The 22,326-nt window shown below is 34.0% G+C and overlaps 1 protein-coding gene across 1 annotated transcript in view; it reads right to left on the reverse strand.

Annotated features, from left to right (window-relative positions):
- Positions 1-22,326, reverse strand: part of chrnb1 (cholinergic receptor, nicotinic, beta 1 (muscle)) — a 67,590-nt gene that overhangs the window by 30,039 nt on the left and 15,225 nt on the right. The window contains exons 3-7 of the mRNA XM_030161698.1: positions 13,796-13,840; positions 10,599-10,708; positions 4,154-4,262; positions 3,912-4,056; positions 3,445-3,630 (exon numbers count right to left, since the gene is read on the reverse strand). Of these exons, the coding sequence (XP_030017558.1) occupies positions 3,445-3,630; positions 3,912-4,056; positions 4,154-4,262; positions 10,599-10,708; positions 13,796-13,840 (595 nt within the window). The remainder of the gene's footprint in view (positions 1-3,444; positions 3,631-3,911; positions 4,057-4,153; positions 4,263-10,598; positions 10,709-13,795; positions 13,841-22,326) is intronic.

The following is a 22,326-nucleotide window of genomic DNA, read 5'->3' on the forward strand; positions in this document are numbered from 1 at the left end:
AAAAAAAAAAATTCTGTTTTGAATGTCTGAGGTCGCCAGAAATGTGTGATGTTAAAATAGGGTCATGAGCCAAAAAAGGTTGGGAACCACTGTGTTATACAGGCGAGGAAAAAATATTAGACCATCAAAAGCCATCAAAAACAATGGTTATGCAATCAAGTACTAACTCCTGTGTGTATCATGTGACTAAAACAGACAGAAAAGAAAACATGGAATGCCTAAAAGCACTGGTTTTGTCAGTACAATGCCATAGATATTGATGTGAGAACTGAAGTGATTTTGGTTTTTATCAAGAAAACATGGAAAATGTCTAGATAAAAAAAGACAAGGGTGGTCTAATAATTTTTTCCACGACTATATATTGAGCCGTTTTCTGGTGGTTATATTACTGTGGTTTTATTGTGCCATTAAAGAGAAATGTTCACACTGTGATGGTAACTGGAAAAGGTTAATATTTTAAATGGCTTAATCTTTATTTAATGAGATGCTCAAGTTATATAATATACTTTTAAAAAATGTACATATTGAAAAGAATAGTGTTGCTATAGCTATAGTGAATGAATATGAATAAATAGATGTTTCATCATTTGTAAACAGTGTTGTGCAAGTTACTTCCAAACTGTAATACATTACAGATTACTGGATACTGTTATTTATAAGTAATTCCTTACCTTACAATATTACTGTCTTAGAACTGTAATGTGTTACATGGGTCAGTGTATCTTTTGGTAATTGGATTTTCTTTTCACAAACAAAAGGAAAACTAGTGGTTAATTGAATTTGTTTTAAAATAGAAGAATTAAAATTGAATTTCAAGGAGTTATAGTTTTTCAGTGTCAAAACAGATACACCAAATTTAAAAAAACAGATTGATTTTCATTTTCTCTCTCTAATAACAAGTTACTACCTGACAGAAATGGAAAAACGGACCTGTTTTTTTTTCATTTTCTGAGACCGGATGTTGTCATTTTCAAGGAAAGAGCGCTATGGTAGACATGCTGAAGGTCTACGATGTCCAGATTTTGTACCAACTGGAGGATTCGTACAAACCCATCATTCATAAGAATCTTTGTGACCTACCCATTAGCGTTCTTTCTCAGAAAATGACAAAAAAAAATAGCTGTTTAGAAAGACACACTGACCTACATGACCCCTGTATTACTTTTGAATCACTTTCACCAAAATCAACAGAAGTAGAACTAAACATTCTAAAATGACAAAATGTACTTCAGAGCATTTTACATCATTATGTAACATGATGACTGTGGGTTATCCAGGTACTGACAATAGGTTGATTATGTTCATCATTCTTCCATTCCAAATGTTAGAGATTTTCTTGTGATCAGACGAGTAGAATTGAGGAAAGATGGGGGGTTTTTGTAGCTGCTGACCGTTTCGGCTGTAGCTTCAGCCTTCATCAGAGCTGTCAAACACTTCCTGGTGTGACGTGTCCAACAAAAAAAAAAAACATCTTACCTCAATTCTACTTGTTTGATCACAAGAAAATCTCTAAAATACTGACAATAGAGTTTATAATCGGCAAAGTGAGGCTTCAAGGCAATGCCAGAAAGGATGACAGACATAACAGAACTTCTGCTTTCCTTATCACTAGTCACTTTTCCATTAACCCTAAAACTGCATAAATATAATTTGCACATAAAAATGTACCTAATGGAAAAACGATAATTTTGTCAAAAGGCTCATTTTTTGATTAAAAGTTTTTGCGCTGGCAAGAGGTGGTTTTTAAGGTGTAGTGCAAATGGTATATCATGCAAAACTGCAATGGAAAGACCTTTTTTCGCAACTAGAGTCAGGTGAATTAAAAAAATGGATGCTGACGTACGTTACAAAAAGCGAAGAAGAAGAAACAAAGAAGAAGAAACATGTCGCAGTATGTGTGGACACACCAGGAAATCCAATTATGTTTTTAATTTAGTACAAGATAGAGGGGTAATATAATAATAATAATAATAATAATAATAATAATAATAATAATAATAATAATAATAATAATAATAATAATGAATATATCTGTAAAACAACACCATATTTACGTTCATCGCCATGTTTATGGAATGATTTCTCATGTCATCTCGCAATAATAAATAAACAAATCATCGCATTTGTGATTTAATAGAAAAACCAACATTACTCACTTCTGTTTTTTCAACATTTAGTAAATATCGGTAAAGTTTTGCACAGATGTCCAATGGAAAAGTGACTACTCTCATCAAGTATTTTCTTTCTCTTCTCAGTAAGTGGCATGGTCACATGGCACCATTCCAGATGTTTTTTTTTTTTTTTAAATTGCTAGTGCCGTTTTTCAACATCGACATTACGCACTTCTGTTTTTTCAACATTTAGTAAATATCGGAAAAGTGTTGCGCAGATATCCAATGGAAAAGCAACTAGTGTCTTTTTTTTGGTTTGTTTTATAGGCTATTATGTTGTCATTTTACTGGTTTGACCCACATGAGATCACATTGGTCTGTATTTACCCCTACAACTAAAATCACTGACTTAGACCCACACATATGTGAGACCCAGAAATGCATTTTTATCCTCTGTAGGGGACAAGAGTTTCACAGTTTTTTCTTAAAAAAAAAAACAAAAAAAACACTGTCTGTCATAAATAAATTAATATACCTTTCATTTCTAGTCAAAATGTCTCATCACATTTTAAAAAAAGACAATCAGATTTTTTGCTTAAGTTTTTTTTTTTTTTTTTTGGCTTAATTCAAGATTTTTTTTTTTTTTTTGCTTAATTCAAGCAAAAAAACTGTTGAATTAAGCAATCAATCAATCAATAAATAAATAAATAAACAAATCTGCCAATGGAACAAGTGAAAATGATCTTGATAAGATTTCTTGAAATAAGGTTTTCCAGATCTATTGTCTAAAAATAAGTTCTTATATCTCACCGAAAAGTTACTCTTTAGGTGATTTTGTCTTATTTTAAGTGTGATGAGATATTTTGACTAGAAATGAGAAAAACACACTTGGTAAGATTTTGATTTTTTTCCAGTGTACTTAGAACACAAACTCTTTTGAAGCCAATATAACACGATACTTTCACCAGGATGATTTTTCCAATCACACACCTTTCTTCAAACTCTGTTTTTACAGTCTGAGCATCCAACGTGACAAGTAAAAATAGACCAGAAATGAATCTTTATGTGCAAAGGGGGAAAAAATACCAAAAACAAAGCTGAAAACTCTCAGTAGATGGTGGAAGGTATTTGTACGGCTTTCATTTCTTCGGATATTGACTCAGCTGTGCTCTAGGAAACAACTATCTAATATGAACAAATGTGTCTGTTCTCACCTGCAGAACACAAAGACAATCAACAACCTGTTTTAATCATTTAAGGGATCAATAGTGGTTAAGCTGGAAGCAATATGTGAAGCACATGACCTTCGGATCGTATTCTCCTGTGGATATACCTGCATCTGGAGGTAGGTAGAAGTTAAAGATGGCGATGATGGTGATGAGGATGCAGGGGAGGATGATGTTCAAGACGTAGTACAGCGGCTTCCTCTCGATGATCAGATAAAAGGTCATGTCCTCGTAATTGTCGTCGTTCATGTTCTTCCTGCTGGGCTTGTGTCTGATGTACCACTCGCCGCCCTCTGGAGGAACATTTGGATTTCAAGGCATTCAGATGAACTTTGGTAAAGATCAGCAATTTTCACTGTTTCACAACACAAGCAACAAATCTGCATACCACAAGAGGGCCGGAAAAACAAAAGTGCAAACAAGTAAGAAAATGCTCTTCCTGACTACAGTTAAAATATTACGTAATAACGAAGATAATTAGAAAGAGGGAGAAAAAGGAGGAAGTATTTCACAGTATATTCATTCTAATATTACAACTGCTGGTCAAGATCGATTATAACAGATGGTTCCTCACCACTGAACGCCTCATCCAGTATGATTTCCTTTATCTCCTTGCCTCTGGAGTCCAGAGCGTACTGGAGGTCGATTTCTGTGGCGTCGTAGGTGTAAGAGCGGAACTGCATGGTGCAATTCTGCCAGTCAAATGGGAAATATGTAACCTAGACGTACGACAAGAGCACAAGCACAGGATGACACCAGCAGAAAGAAGTATGAATGATGGAGTTTGACTGGTTTTAAGTGTGTGTGAATGGTGACCTTTACACCGCAGGAGCTGAGGTAAAGTGCAGGGGGGGTCCACGTCACCCTGCCGTTACTGTAGGCCTGAACGTGGACGTGCAGAGCCACATCAAACACCCCGTCATTACTGCAGACAGACGTTAAGAGAAAGCATCAGGGCAGTGTTTTTCAACCTTGGGGTCGGGATCTCACATGGGGTCGCCTGGAATTCAAAAGGGGTCGCCTGAAATTTCTTGTAATTGATTGAGAAAACAGGAGAAAACGACAATGTAAAGATCTGCTTTTATGGCAAATATTTGAGTATATTTTTAGTTTATTACAATTTTATTTGTATATACCTAATATTTGGAACCAATATTCACTTTTAAAGTCTTTGAAAAGGTTTGTTAAGCATCTGTGTGTTATTTATACAATAAATAGAATAGAATAGAATAGAATAGAATAGAATAGAATAGAATAGAATAGAATAGAATAGAATAGAATAGAATGTCTTTATTGTCATTGTACAGGTACAACAAAATTAAAGAGTGTAACTGTCCTAAGTGCCATAAAAAAAAGTATAAATAATGTATATAAAAGAGTATAAAAACTAAAATATTAAAAAAAATTATATACATTTTTCAAATCGGATTTTATATTTTTTTGTGTTTTCTGGCCTATAAAAGGCCAATATTCACTTTTAAAGTCTTTGAAAAGGTTTGTTAAGCATCTGTGTGTTATTTATAGAATAGAATAGAATAGAATAGAATAGAATAGAATAGAATAGAATAGAATAGAATAGAATAGAATAGAATAGAATAGAATGTCTTTATTGTCATTGTACAGGTACAACAAAATTAAAAAGTGTAACTGTCCTAAGTGCCATAAAAAAAAGTATAAATAATGTATATAAGACTATAAAAACTAAAATATTGAAAAATTATATACATTTTTCAAATCAGATTTTATATTTTTTTGTGTTTTCTGGCCTTTTATAGACCAGAATAGAATAGAATAGAATAGAATAGAATAGAATAGAATAGAATAGAATAGAATATCTTTATTGTCATTGTGCAGGTACAACGAAATTAAAAAGTGTAATTGTCCTAGGTGCCATAAAAAAGCATAAATAATGTATATAAAAGACTAAAAACTAAAATATTAAAAAATTATATACATTTTTCAAATCGGATTTTATATTTTTTTGTGTTTTCTGGCCTTTTATGTTCTTATAGTAGGTTAAAGTGAAAAAAATAATAGATGATATAGATGAAGTTGTGCTGAAAAAGAAGATACCAAACATGGGTATAGTAAACATTTGTTTACATAGTATATAAAGGCAAAATCAAAAGGACTGACAAACGGCCAAAATAGGCTCAGACCAGTAAGGGTTCAGACGCTGCAGCTCTTTCATAATGCACATTTTGAGTTCTTCTTTGTTCAGTATTAATTGTCAGCCTTGTAAATCCAAGCTGGACTGACTGTACATATCCTGACCAAGGAAAATTAAATTAAGACCCTGTGTCTTTATACTGGGACCAGACCATATGTTTACAGAACAGTTTAAATCTGTGGATATTTTGGATGTTCAGACTGTTCCAAAGTTTCACTCTACATATTGTTTTGCATTATGTCATATTGTGTCACACTGTATTCTATAATATGTTATATTCCACTGCATATTGCATCATATTGGACCATACTGTGTTGTATCAGACTGTACTGACTGCATCTTATTGTGTTATGTCATATTATACCCTTTATTTATTATGTACCTTATATTGTATTGTCATGTCACATGGTACTGCATCATATTATATTGCATCATGTTATACTGTTGCATGTTTGAATTATATCCTATTGTGTTATATTACATTGTACACGTCCTATTATATTGTATCATACCAGCATTATCCTCCTGAGATCCAGCAATGCATTTTTGTCCTCTGTAGGGGACAAGAGTTTCACAGCTTTATTTAGAAAAAAAAATCCTGTCCACCTCAAAGGACATTCCATTAAAAAAAAGAATAGAAAAGAAAATTTGTATCTGAAAAACTGCTGCATTATGCTTTTTCCAATCAAGACAATTAATGTAAAAAAGCCAAAACATTTACTTTCCTGGGTCTCAGGAGGTTATAACACAGTCGCGAAAAAAATAATTAGACCATTGAAAGTCATCAAAAACAGTGGTTATGCAATCAAGTACTAACTCCTGTGTGTATCATGTGACTAAAACAGACAGAAAAGAAAACATGGAATGCCTAAAAGTACTGTTTTTGTCAGTACAATGCCATAGATATTAATGTAAGAACTGAAGTGATTTTGGTTATTATCAAGAAAACATGGAAAATGGCTAGATATCAGCTCTGAAATTAACCCTATAATGCCAAACGTATCATTTGATACATTGGTTTTGAAGCCCTCTATGTGATCAGTGATATTTTTTTTTCTTGAAAGCCTGATGTATACAATTAGATACATGCAATACACAGATAATCCACCAGGGGGGAGGAATTCATTCACTAGAGGCCTTACCAATGGCACTACAAGACTGTCATTAACCCTTTCATGCATGAGTTATGAGAACCTTCGTTGAGGTGGTGTTTTTTTTGGGGGGGGGGGGGGGGGGGTTTGAGTGTTTTTATTCCTCCTTAGACATGAAAAAAACAATGAGATTGAGGGTTTTTTTCATAGATTTACAAAAATGTCCACTCAGCTACACCATGAATTTTATTCTTGAGGCAAAGAAACATGTATTTAAAACCCAATATCATAAAGTGATATGAAAACAATGAAATGAAACCATGTTTAATGCAGCTAATGTGATGTTTTCTCACATTTTAACATATTCTAATACTAGTTGTTTCTCACTTCATGGAGATAATATGCAAAAAATAACAATTAACAACTGATTTCCACTCAAGAACCAATCCAGAACAGCAAAGTTACAGTAATGGTATGAATTGCAGTTTATAAAATGATGCATAAGCGTCCACTGTGTCGGCTGATATGGAACTAAAACAACTAAACCCATGAATATACAAGAGAACAGCTGGAGAAGAACTGCCCACTGTAGTGACCACTATACATGAAAGGGTTAATGAGGAAGGAGGCAGAACTTTGACAGTTTTAAAAAGGAATTATCAATTTGTTAGACATGTTTGTGTTATATTATGTTTTTGTTTGTTCAAAAATAATATTTGAGCATTGACACCCAATGTATCAAATATGATACAAAAACTGAAACTCATACATGGAAAGTGATATTTGAAAAAAAAAAAAAAAAAATTGGGGTTGTTCAGAAGGATCAATAAAGGCTCCAGTTTCAAAGAACTGGAATTTTCTGTCAAAGATTTAACAGTTCAGGCTTTGCAGGGTCAAACTCTTATAAGCTATTTTTGTTGTTATCATTATATTTATCCAAACAGATGTACCTTTAGTTGTAGCAGGCATTAAAATGAACAAGAAATTGAAGAAAACAAGGTTGGTCTAACAGTTTTTTCCACGACTGTATCTTGTCTCACCTCGTATCATATTGCATTGTCTCGTGTTGTAACGTATTGTCACATCTTATCGCATCAAGTCTTGTACCATATCTTATCTTATTGTATTACAACCTCAACTCATATCATATCATATCACACCATATTATATTTTATTGTATTGTATAACATGTATACGTCACACAGTCTTTGTCTCCTCAGAGACAATGCAAGAACGTAGAGGAAAAAAAAAAAAAAGAAAAGCAGTAATTACTCTCTATTTTTCACTGTCACATTAAAAGAAAGGCTGTGGAAAAAGATAATACACAATGTATTAGAGGCAACTAACATTTGACTCCATTTCATGTCATCCTATTTACTCTCACTGAGCTGTTCTGCTTCTATTTTTCTGCGCGATAAAGTAAAACAGACTTGAAATGGCATTAAAAATGGTAAAGCCAAACAGAGGAATATGTGAGTAACCATGTCTTCTATGTGTGATCACTGCAGCCACTCTCCTTTTTCCATCGCCTCACCTTTGTTATAGCCTACATCAACATTTGGCTGCAGTCCCGCGCTCCGAGACCCCACTAAAACATTTTAATTGGCGTGGATAAAAGGGAGGACACATTGGACACTGGACACATTTCGCAGGACACCTCTGAGTGCAGCGCTAATAACAGATGCATACACAGTTGTTTTCGCTATTAAGCTCATAACACAATACCCAACAAAGACATCAAGTCAATTAGACGCAGATTTAGCCGTCTATCAGTGGAATATTTGGCTTTCATGACTCTAATTATTGAACAGGATGGTGTGTTAGTGCTTCAAGCTGCCTCTAGTAAACATCAGTCAGGGACACACAGATGGAGATGTAAGCATTTTAGAGTTTGTCTATCCTCCTGAGACCCAGGAAAGTTAAAGTTTTGGCTTTTTTACATGAAATAATTGTCTTGATTAGAAGCAGCAGAATGCAACAGCTTTTTCAGGTATATGAATTTATTTATGGAAGACAGTGTTTTTGTTTTGTTTTGTTTTTTTAAGAAAAAACTGTGAAACTCTTGTCTCCTACAGAGGATAAAAATGCATTTCTGGGTCTCACATATGTGTGGGTCTAAGTCAGTGATTTTAGTTCAGGGGTAAATACAGACCAATGTGATCTCATGTGGGTCAAACCAGTAAAATAACAACGTAATAGCCTATAAAAAAAAAAAAAAAAGACATTGGTCGCTTTTCCATTACATTTGACCCATTGATTTGCTGTTTTGTCTCTAATTCAAGTGTATTTGTCTGATAAAGCAGCTTTAAGTTAACCCTTTATCGGGCAAGTGACTATTTTTGGTCATTTCCACACACATTACCAGACACTAGTCACTTTTCCATTGGACATCTGCACAAAACTTTTCCGATATTCACTAAATGTCGAAAAAACAGAAGTGTGCAATGTCGGTTTTTCCATAAAATCACAAATGCGATGATTTGTTTATTTATTATCGTGAGATGACACAAGGAGTCATTCCATAAACATGGTGACAAATGTATATATGGTGTTGATTTACAGATATATTCATTATTACTATTATATATTACCCCTCCATCTCCTGCAAAATTAAAAAATGATTGGGTTTCCTGGTGTGTCCACACATACGCGACATGTTTCTTCTTCTTCTTCTTCACTTGCTGTAACATATTTCAACCTCCGGTTTTTTAATTCACCTGACTCTAGTTGCGAAAAAAGGTCTTTCCATTGCAGTTTTGTGTGATATACCATTTGCGCTACACATGAAAAACCACCTCTTGACAGTGCAAAAACTTTTAATCGAAAAAATTTTTTTCTTTTATTATAACCACTGTTTTTGATCTGAAAGCCATTAAGGCATAAATCCTGCTTTTACTGATATCTGGGCTTCATTTGAGAGGTGAGGGTCTAAATTAATTTATTAACGTTGTTAATGTTGCTGGTAATCACTGACATATGCCAGGCTGCAAAAATCAAATAATATTTAATCCAATTTGTATGTAGTATATTGAAAAAACAACATATTTTATGTTTTTTGCATCAAAAAATGTAGTGACATCATGATGAAAAAAGATCATTTAAAAGGTTAAAAAAATGTAAAATGAATGATTATTTGATATGTATGATTAGGGCTGACCTTGATTTACAAAAATAAAATCAAATTAGAGCAGAAAAATAAATCAATATATAATATTTAATAGTTTGATTTATAGGTGTGTCTTTTTGGCACACTTAGTAACAGATGCTAATATTTTTGAACATTTGACCTAGCGCCAAAAATAATAATGCAAATTAACCAATATTGGAGTTAATCAGTGACATATGCCAGGATGCAAAAATCAAATAATATGTAATCCACTTTTTATGTAGTATATTGAAAAAAATTAATTTGTGTTTTTTGCATCCAACAAATGGTTTGTTACATTACAAACACAGCATTTAAAGGGTTAAAAAATGTAACAATTATTTAGTATTTGGTATTTTTATTTACGGCTCAAGTTGATGAAATAGAAAAAAAGTGTAAAAGAATTAAAAACAAACTGTATGAAAAATTTTTTGACATTATTCCACAAGTGTGCCAAAAAGGCACATTGGTACTTAGTAAGGGCCTTGCTGGACGGGATACCGGAGGGTTAAATACTTCATCTGAACCAGAAATAAATATTGACATCTATATTTATATTCATAGGTGCACGACATAAATGTATTTGCACACTAGAAAATGCACTGAAGCGTCTGTAGTATTGGGATTAAAACAGTACATGTATATACATGGATACAGGGATTTAAGGCTTAATTAAGAAACAAGGAGCTACGATTTATTTCATTATTTTACAGAAAAACAAAATGCTCTACAAGGAGTTTAAAGAAACCATTCAAGAGGTATTTTAAACAGAGTAAATGCAAAACTAACAATACATTCTCCAGCGTTCATCACATAATGCAAATATGAGTTTAGTGCTTTTTTTTTTTTACTTACTTATTTATTAGGACGATATCAGGCAGCCAAACCTTCCCAGAGGGGATTCGCAACACCTCAATCCCGTCATAATCCTTGGGTTTCCATGACAACCGGTGGTCTGTCCATTCCTTAAATATATAAGTAAATAAATACAGGACATTTAACCCTTTCATGCATGAATTATAATTACCGAAATAAAGATTTTTTTTCCTGAATGTTTTTATTCCTCTTTAGGCATGAAAAAAACAATGTGATTGAAATTTCTTTATGAAACTATTTTTCAAGGAGTTACAAAAATGTCCCCACAGCTGGATACCATACATTTAATTTTTGAAGCAAAGAAACATGTATTTACTGACATACTGTGTGAAAACTATGAAATAAAATAATTTTTAATGCTGTGAATCTGATGTTTCCTCACATTTTAACATACTATAATACTAGTTATTACTCAATCAGATAATATGCAACAAAAAAAAAACAACTTTTTGTTTTAAAAGAAATTTAAATTACAGTCTAGTAACTATTAGCAATTGATTTAGACTCAAATATGTTACTGCAGATCAGGTTTAGCAAGAACAGGAACAGTAATGGTATGAATTGTAATGTATGGGGTGGTGCATAAGCGTCCGCTGTGTTGGTTGATATGCAAGTAAAACAACAAAATCCATGAATATACAATAGAACAGCTGTAGAATAACTGTCCACTGTAGTGACCAGTATGCATGAAAGAGTTAACTCACGGTGGGTCATTCTGAATTAACCCTTTCATGCATGAATTATGAGAACCTTAGATTTTTTTTTCCTGACTGTTTTTATTCCTCTTTAGGCATGAAAAAAACAATGTGACTGAATTTTTTTTAATGAACCTCATTTTTATGGAGTTGCAAAAATGTCCACTCGGCTGGACAATATGTGTTTAATTTTTGAAGCAAAGAAACATGTATTTAAAACGGAAAGGGATAAACTGTATGAAAACTATGCAAAAAAAAAAAAAAATTAAATGCAGCTAATCTGATGTTTTCTCACATTTTAACATACTCTTATACTAGTTATTATTCACTTCATAGAGATAGTATGAAAAAAAAAAAACTTTTTGTTTACGAAAACTGTTAATTACAGTCTAATAACAACTAGCAATTGATTTACACTCAAACATGTCACTGCACACAATAGATTAATGAGGACATGTCCTTTTTAAAAGCAGAGAAAATTAGATTCTCAAAACAGGGAAACTTGAACAAATTCTACAAATGGCAACCGTTCATGGATTTTTTAAATATTTATTTATTTATTTTTTTTTTTCTTCTGTTTATGTCACCACTTTAATTATTTTATTCAGATTACGTCTTAGTATTCTTTTCATTGTATTGTTTGTCGGGTTTCATTGTTACTTGTTCTTATGAATATGCAATTCTAAACCTAATGGTGTATATAAACATGGTTAATGCTGACGTCAGTGTATCCAGGTGCATGTAAGTACCTTTGTTTCTCTTGCACTCACTTCAATAAAAATGTGAAACAAAAACATGTTACTGCAGATCAGGTTTATCAAGAACAACAAAGTTACAGTTATGGTATAAATTGCAGTGTTTAAGATGACATTATGGATCTAAATAACAGTGTATGGAAGATTCTTTTCAGATTATAGAGCAGCTATTAACCCTTTCATGCATGAATTATGAGAACTTTAATCAAGAATTTTTTCCACGAAAAACCAATGCGATTGAAAATTTTCTTATGAACCTTTTTTTCATGGAGTTGCAAAAATGTCCACTCAGCTGGACCTCATGTGTTTAACCCTTTCATGCATGAATTATGAGAACCTTAATCATGATTTTTTTTCCTGAGTATTTTTATTCGTCTTTAGACATGAAAAAAAAAAAACAGTGTGATTGAAAAATTTTTATGAACCTATTTTTCATGAAGTTACAAAAATCTTCACTCAGCTGGACACCATGTGTTTCATTTCTGAAGTGACATACTGTGTGAAAACTATGAAATAAAACATTTTTAATGCTGCTAGTCTGATATTTTCTCACATTTTAACACACTATAATACTAGTTATTACACAGTCAGATAATATGCAAAAAAACAACATCTTTTTATTTAAAAAAAAAAAAAAAGTTAATTACAGTCTAATAACAATTAGCAATTGATTACCTCCGCCAAGGAGGTTATGTTTTTGCCAGGGTTTGTTTGTTTGTTTGTTTTTTTGTTTGTTTGTTTTTTTGTTTGTTCGTTTCTTTGTTTCTTTGGTTGTTTGTCTGTCCGTTAGTGTGCAACATAACTCAAAAAGTTATGGACAGATTTGGATGAAATTTTCAGGGTTTGTTGGAAATGGGATAAGGAAGAAATGATTAAATTTTGGTGGTGATCGGGGGTGGGGGGGCCCACGGGGGGGGCCACTGATCAGCCTTGGCGGAGGTCTGCGCTCTCCGAGTGCTTCTAGTTTATGCTGAAATATGTTAGTGCAGATCAGGTTTATCAAGAACAGGAAAGTTACAGTTATGATATAAATTGCAGTGTTTAAGATGATGCATAAGCGTCCACTGTGTTGGCTGATATGGAACTAAAACAACCAAACCTATGAATATACAAGAGAACAGCTGGAGAATAACTGTCCACTGTAGTGACCACTATGCATGAAAGGGTTAAATACAGATAAATAGAAAGGTCACAGAAGGTTACAGTACGACCAAAAAATAGAGCTTCAGTTCAACCAATTTGTCATTTCTTTGGTTTATTTTTCATTTTTCCAGAGCTGTAATAACTCTCCGCAGAGGTGATTTCCCCTTTGCATTTTCTTTTGCATAAGAAAACATAATTTGCATAATTTTATAGTTTTGTGTATACTCTGTATTATTCAGATTGTGAGGTGTTCTCGCTCATTTATTTTTGCGAAGTACACTGGCACCGAGCTGTACATGAAGAAGGTGGTCGTATGTTAATAGACTTATTGTCACGGGAGCTGGAAGTCACGCCTGAGTCGGCTGAATTGATGTGAAATAGAACATATACAGTACTCTACATGAAGAATGTGTGTACGCTTTTCCATAATGCATCTTTCTGTGTATGCATGACAATAGACAATAAGCACTAAAATAGAAATACATAAATAAAATGTGTTCCCAAATATTACAAATAGACTGGTTTGTATAAGCAGTGCAATCATTATGTAAAGGGGATTAAAAAAAAAAAGACAAAAACTTACCAAATTCATAACAACAACAGTGCTCATTTCTTCATTTTTCATATTCTGAGGAGAAAATGAGAAGAAAAAAAGAGACAGTCTTTGTTAGAACACTTTCATAAGTAACTACAATTACATTTTAGACCCTCACAGTGTCTTTAAAAAGTATTAGTATGTATTTGGAGTTACGATTCTCCCCAATAACTCCACAAATTAAACCCCGATAGTGACTTTCCTTTAAGTTATGTTTTTTCCCCATTAACTCCAATGAAATTCATCTGCGTTTTTGTCGTACTAGTTGTTCCAGTGCGTTACCACTTTGACTGTTCTACGTCATCAGAATCACCTTTATTCGCCAAGTATCTTCAAAAGAACACAAGGAATTTTAGTCAGTTTTTTTTTAAATTATGCTCTCACTGTAGAACATGTACAGAGTTGAAATAAAATAAAAAAAAATTTAAAAAAAAAAAAATCATAATTTCACTGCTGCTGTGTACCACACTTGCTTGCCGAGGGCATAATAGCACAATTTACAACAAAAGTTAATGTTTGGTGGATACAATACAGCCTCTATTTGGGACATACACTTTTTTTTCTGTTTTTCGTGATATATATATATATATATATATATATATATGTATACACTTGTGTACTCTCTAATAATATTAAAAACATTACATGTCCATATCTTACATGTAGGATGTAATTGTGAATAGGCAGATTTGTCTACTATTAGGTTAATTTATTTTTTCTTTTCTTTGCTTTTATTATTTTATTTTATTTTTTTCTTTATTTTTACCTCCGCCAAGGAGGTTATGTTTTTGCCAGGGTTTGTTTGTTTGTTTGTCTGTTTGTTTGTTTGTTTGTCTGTCCGTTAGTGTGCAACATAACTCAAAAAGTTGTGGACAGATTTTGATGAAATTTTCAGGGTTTGTTGTAAATGGGATGAGGAAAAAAAGATTAAATTTTGGTGGTGATCGGGGGTGGGGGCGCCCACGGGGGGGGGGGGCACTGATCAGCCTTGGTGGAGGTCTGCGCTCTCCGAGTGCTTCTAGTTTTACTTTTTATGTTCTATGACTACTTTGCCATTTTGATTACTATCATCAAGTAATAAAAATCATGTGGGACCAGGGGTGGGAGGGCGAGGGGATGGGAAGAATGGGACATGTTTAATGCCTCTGAAATTGAATATTCAAATGTTCAATGTAACTTAAATCTGCACCAAAAAATGATAAATAAATATGTTAAAAAAAAAAATAAATAAAAATTATAGCACAATTTACAACAAAAGTTAGTATTTGGTGGATACAGATACAGCCTGTGTTTGTGACATATTTACTCCAGATCAAACAGCTCAGAGTTTTTCTGGCTGATACAATAAACAGGACCACACCGGCGTCTTCCTACACAGATTTATGATGTCGACTTTAGTAGATATGACAATAATACATGCATGAGTGTATGTTTGTATGAGTGTATGTTTATATGTGATTGTCTTTCCGGCAGGAGGGTAGAGCTTCCCTGATCTGGGCCTGCTATTTAAAACACCAGGAGGAATGTCAGGGAGACAGCTGGGATAGGAACAGAGAGGGGGATGGGGCGAGAGAGGTTGACTTTAGTCTTCTCTCTCTCTCTCTCTCTCTCTCTCTCTCTCTCTCTCTCTCTCTCTCTCTCTCTCTCTCTCTCTCAAATACCTCATCACTGATGTATATTTCCTCTAAGCCTTTAACTTCACCTTAGGACGTCTGTCAGGGAGGAATGTTAATAATAACCCGCTACATTCAGCCAACTAACTAGTTCTGTCCAGGAGGGATCTGAGTGTCCAAGTGGGTCAGTTTTCAAGATCGTTCCACTCCACGACTCAAGGGCCCCCGTGCGACTCCCTCTCCAGAGTGAGACTGACCTTGAGTGGAGGTGCAAGGAGCATGCTCTGTATGTAAATGTGACAGTGTGCAAGCTCTGTGGTGCATGCATACGGATGCAACAAAGAAAAGTACTGAGGGGAAACTATGGAACAGATGAAGTGACCTGGTGTGTGTGTGTGTGTGTGTGTGTGTGTGTGTGTGTGTGTGTGTGTGTGTGTGTGTGTGTGTGTGTGCAGACACTTTCATGCAGGCAGCATCACAGTCAGTACAGACTGCTAGGACACCATTTCCCAGCATGGATGTTTAAAAATACAGTATTTCACATCAGTAGCAGTGCCATTTGACTAACCAGGCCAGCGAGCACAGAATTTAGAGACAGATGGCACTCTGACTTCTTTATACCTTTAAACTAAACCAGTCGGAGCTACATTTACATACGCACATACAGGTGTAATGGCAAAATTACTTATATCCATATATATTTACCTCCGCCAAGGAGGTTATGTTTTTGCCAGGGTTTGTTTGTCTGTCTGTTTGTTTGTCTGTCCGTTAGTGTGCAACATAACTCAAAAAGTTATGGACAGATTTTGATGAAATTTTCAGGGTTTGTTGGAAATGGGATAAGGAAGAAATGATTAACTTTTGAGGGTGATCCGGAAGAAATCCTGGTTTCTGGATCACTTTAAAATTTTCGTTAACATTGTGGTAAAAGGGGCCAAAATTTTCGTTTCCCAATATCTCGCTTAATTATTGACCAAAACTCATGAAATTTAACTCAGGAATTGACAATGGGGTCCTCTATCACATTTCAAAGGCTGATCCGGATCTGATCCAGAAGGCGGATTTTATTTTAAAAAATAAATGTAGGATTTGCATCACCGATTATGTGGGGAATTTTTGCGCTTGGCGGAGGTCTGCGCTCTCCGAGTGCTTTTCTAGTCATATGTATTTTCATATATTTCATATATCATATAGGCTTCTAACTCTATTTCAGATATATTCCTGTCGCTGTGTATTATAGAGCAGTTTGGACCTCTTTTGTGTTGTGTCCAGAGTAGAAGGCCAAACCAACATTTCTCACAGGGGTCTTAGCTCTAAGTTCCTGACACTAACCAAAACACTTTCCACACATCATAATTTTCTCATGGGAGACAGAAGACTACAGGGTGATTTGTATTTTTGGGTTCAGACCGTCTCAGTCTTTGTCTGAGGGGGATCTCTTTCTATGGAGCTCCAAATAAAGGGATTTCTTTGACACTGAACGTTTGAACTTATCCTTCTTTATTATAGACGAATTAGTAGAGTAATATTTTTTCCATAACACAGGGTGTCCCATAAGTCTCCATACATAGGAGACATAATACATTCCATACATATACAGTTCTAACATATATTTCTTTATATTTCTTCTTTATAGTTCTTCAGCAGATACGCATTGAAATGTGTTCCCGACAAAATGGCAGTCATATAGAGCATATTATATCAATAAAAATGGTTTATGTCAAGAAACGTTTATTTTTCCTATGTATAGAGACTTACGGGACAACCTGTAGTAAGTAGAAGTGGATTATTTCTGTCAGTGATTTAATGGTTAGATTTAGATTAGATTAGATTTAATGATTTATTCCGAACATGCAATGAAATTTAACATTTATGCACTTGCAAAACATACATAATAATACAAATATCAAGAATCATAACAATCTTAGTCAGAAGAAAAGCCCAATAATGCCCGAAAAGGGGTGGGAAGAAGTACAACTTATTTATTCCCACCCCCTCTCCCTACAATATTATTAACCCTTTCATGCATGAATTATGAGAACCTTAATCATGTTTTTTTTTCCTCTTTAGGCATAAAAATAATAATTCTATTGATTTTTGTTAGCCTATTTTTATGGAGTTACAAAAATGTCCACTCAGCTGGACACCATGCATTTAGTTTTAGAACCGAAGAAACATGTATTTACTGATATACTGTGTGAAAACTATGAAATAAAAACCTTTTTAATGCTGCTAATCTCATGTTTTCTCACATTTTAACATACCTGCATGGAGATAATATGCAAAAAAAAAAACAAAAACTGTTAATTATAGTCTAATAATAATTAGCAGTTTTTTTTACTCTCAAACGGTATGAATGGTAATGGTATAAATGTCAGTGTATGGGATGATGCATAAGCGTCCACTGTGTTGGCTGATATGGAACTAAAACAACAAAATCCATGAATATACAAGAGAACACTTTTGAACAGCTGTCCACTGTAGTGACCAATGTGCATGAAAGGGTTAATAATATAAATGTCCCTCTTCCTTTTACATTACTCTTCTATATTTATATATCTATTCACACATACACACACACTCATTTATCCATATACACATATATACGTTTGTACATATACACACATACAAATACACATAATAACACTGGGTTACAAAAAAATGTTTTTTGCAAGTTGTCTAGGTTTTTTCAACTGAATTAGGACCATTTTGCACCGCTAAATCCAAAAATGACATCTGTTTTTCTCAATCAGGTCAGGGTTTTTTTGCTAATTTGATTCTGAAAAATTTGATCTTCTCACAAAATTGATTACATTTTTGTGACTTTATCAGTTGATTTTTTATATAGTTCTCACCCAAAATAGGTTTCAAGAGAAAAAAAAATCATTTTCTAACAGGATTCCTGTTAGGTACAATGGTGTGTTCACCGCAGATGTAGCAGAATACGTCAGGCTTATTTTTGCAAGATCTTCTAGTCGAAGCCATTTCATTCACCTGTAATATTAAAAAACCCATTAATCATAAATTGGCAAAAGTAAAATCTTCAGAACTCGTTTATTGCAAGAAATATGAAAGAATTTTGTATCATATGATGTGAAAATGCCCATAAATGTAAGCAAAAATGTTAAAAAGCCAATATGTAGCATAGTTCAGAAAGTTGACCTGATTGAGCAAAATGAATGTGATTTTTGGATTCAGCACACCAAAATGATCCTAAATCAGCTCAAAAAACTTAAACAATAAATTTGTTGTTGACCAGTGTTATTGTTTCCATATTTGCCTATGGAGAACAACAGCTGCACTTCAACTCTGAGCGCAGACACCGTCTTAGTTATGCCAGGCTCCATTTTTAAGTATGTCTTAATCAAAGTCAGAGGCGCTCCCCAGACACAAACAGTGTTTACCTCTCAGATGATGGCTGGCTAAATCAGGGTGCAGACTACCAGGACAGTACCTCCCACAATGGATCTTTGATAATACAATATTTTCAGATCGGTAGAAGTGCTGGATGTGCTATGTGACGGACTCTGATATATTTATACCAGTAAAGAAAATAAACTGGAATATACAGGGGTTGGACAAAATAATGGAAACACCTTAAAAAATCAACAAAATATAATTTAATATGGTGTAGGTCCGCCTTTTGCGGCAATTCCAGCCTCAATTCTCCGAGGTATTGATTCATACAACTTGTGAATTGTTTCCAAAGGAATTTTAAGCCATTCTTCAGTTACAATACCCTCCAACTCTTCAGAGACGATGGCGGTGGAAATCGACGTCTTACTTGAATCTCTAAAACTGACCATAAATGCTCAATAACGTTGAGGTCTGGGGACTGTGCCGGCCATACGAGATGCTCAACTTCATTAGAATGTTCCTCATGCCATTCTTTAACAATTCTAGCTGTATGGATTGGGGCATTATCATCTTGAGGTGAAGGTGTTTCCATTATTTTGTCCAACCCCTGTATATACAGGGTGTCCCAAAAAAATGTGTACACACTTTAACCCTTTCATGCACGAATTATGAGAATGTTAACCCTTTCATGCATAGTGGTCACTACAGTGGACAGCTATTCAAAGATGTTCTCTTATATTCCTGGGTTTTGTTGTTTTAGTTCCATACCACCCGACATAGTGGACGCTTATGCATCATCCCATACACTGCAGTTCATACCATTACTGTAACTCTGCTGTTCTTGATAAACCTGATCTGCACTAGCATGTTTGAGTGTAAATCAAGTGCTTGTTATTGTTATTAGACTGTAATTAACAGTTTTCTTTTTTTTCCAATCAAAAGTTTTTTTTGGGTTTTTGCATATTATCTCCATGAAGTGAGTAATGACTAGTATTGGAGCTGTTAAAATGTGAGAAAACAATAGATTAACAGCATTAGAAATGTTTCTATTTCATAGTTTTCACCCAATATATCAGTGAATACATTTTTCTTTGCTTCAAATATTAACCCTTTCATGCATAGTGATCACTACGGTGGACAGTTATTCTCCAGCTGTTCTCTTGTACTTTCATGGTTTTTGTAGTTTTAGTTCCATATCAGCCAACACAGTGAACGCTTATGCATCATCGCATACACTGAAATTCATACTATTACTGTAACTTTCCTGTTCTTGATAAACCTGATCTGCACTAACATATTTCAGTATAAATCAATTGCTAATTGTTATTAGACTGTAATTTACTTTTTTTTTTTTAATAAAAAGATGGGGTTATTTGCATATTATCTGACTGTGTAATAACTAGTATTATAGTGTGTTAAAATGTGAGAAAATATCAGACTAGCAGCGTTAAAAATGTTTTTATTTCATAGTTTTCACACAGTATGTCGCTTCAGAAATGAAACACATGGTGTCCAGCTGAGTGGATATTTTTGTAACTTCATGAAAAATAGGTTCATAAAAAAAATTCAATCACATTGTTTTTTTTTTTCATGTCTAAAGAGGAATAAAAACAATCAGGAAAAAAAAAAAAATCTTGATTAAGGTTCTCATAATTCATGCATGAAAGGGTTAAACACATGAGGTCCAGCTGAGTGGACATTTTTGCAACTCCATGAAAAATACAGGGTGGGGAAGCAAAATTTACAATATTTTGAGGCAGGGATTGAAAGACAGTGTATGACCAATTAGTTTATTGAAAGTCATGAGAATTTATTTGCCACAAGAAAATTGACATAATAGAAAATGTTTTTATTCTATATGTCCTCCTTCTTTCTCAATAACTGCCTTCACACGCTTCTTGAAACTTGCGCAAGTGTTCCTCAAATATTCGGGTGACAACTTCTCCCATTCTTCTTTAATAGTATCTTCCAGACTTTCTCGTAATAGTTTTGCTCATAGTCATTCTCTTCTTTCCATTATAAACAGTCTTTATGGACACTCCAACTATTTTTGAAATCTCCTTTGGTGTGACGAGTGCATTCAGCAAATCACACACTCTTTGACGTTTGCTTTCCTGATTACTCATATGGGCAAAAGTTTCAGAAAAGGTATGGATAATAGTGTTAGCTATGATTATGACCTCAATATATATGTTCGGTTTCAAAACAATTGACATAGTGCCTGCTGAGAAAAAACAACTAAATGTTCATTGTAAATTTTGCTTCCCCACCCTGTAGGTTCATAAGAAAATTTTCAATCACATTGGTTTTTTCGTGGAAAAAATTCTTGATTAAAGTTCTCATAATTCATACATGAAAGGGTTAATAGCTGCTCTATAATCTGAAAATAATCTTCCATACACTGTTATTTAGATCCATAATGTGAAATAAGATGTCAATCAGTCAACAAAAGGGAAATTCTGTGTCACATCTGAAAATGTCTGACTTGCAGATTATATTGTGTTCATTCATGTATAGCTACTTTTACACGGAGATCCCCCCAAAAAAAGGTGAGATGATGATCCCACCTTTAAGTCACCACTGACTGACTTCCACAGCCATAGTCAAAGGAGTAACAGAGGTCACACAGGCCAGACTTTTACACAGCGGACCTGCTTCCTGGAATCAAAGGGGCAGTGACGCAGCACAGTGTATAGTGTGACGTGTCGGAAATACCCAGAGCATAGCGGTGTTGCTAACCTCTCCAGAGTCAGCCGATCTTTCACCGTTTCACAAATGTTAGCATGGATAGAGTCCTCCGCCCGAAGTGACAACAGCTCACAGATCTCGGCGTCTCCCCAGTTTGACATCGTTCTGGTCGCGTTGATATGTTTGTTTACTGTACACGGCCCGAGATAATTTTTAAATACCCCCAGGCGTGGGGATAGCACATACAATAAGTCATTAAAACGACGCCTCGGTTGTGGAACGACAGGTGTTCCTTTTACATAGCAATCCGGAATCATACACTGTAAAAAAAAAAAAAAAACTCTTTAAAAAATGGTAATATTCCAGCAGCAGGGGTGCCGAAAAAATACTGTTAAATAACAGAAAATAACCATCTCATAAAAATATGGTAATTTTCCATAATTAAAACACATTTTTTTGCCCTAACTTTACATGAGCTTTTGCATATTTTTTTGACTTTTTAGTGTTTGATAAAGAATATTTACACGTATTAAAACAATCAAATTACCTATAAATAAAGATAGATAGATAGATAGATAGATAGATAGATAGATAGATAGATAGATAGATAGATAGATAGATAGAAAGATAGATAGATAGATAGATAGATAGATAGATAGATAGATAGATAGATAGATAGATAGATAGATAGATAGATAGATAGATAGATAGATAGATAGATAGATAGATAGATAGATAGATAGATAGATAGTTTTCAGTGAGACTAAGTTGTACAATCCACTGATTAAAACTGTATTTGGACAGTTTATCAGTGCTTATACATGTTATACATTCACAAAAATACATTTATTCAACATTTTT

The sequence above is a fragment of the Sphaeramia orbicularis genome, chromosome 18 (assembly GCF_902148855.1).
Source record: "Sphaeramia orbicularis chromosome 18, fSphaOr1.1, whole genome shotgun sequence".
In the NCBI taxonomy this organism is placed as follows: Eukaryota; Metazoa; Chordata; class Actinopteri; order Kurtiformes; family Apogonidae; genus Sphaeramia; species Sphaeramia orbicularis.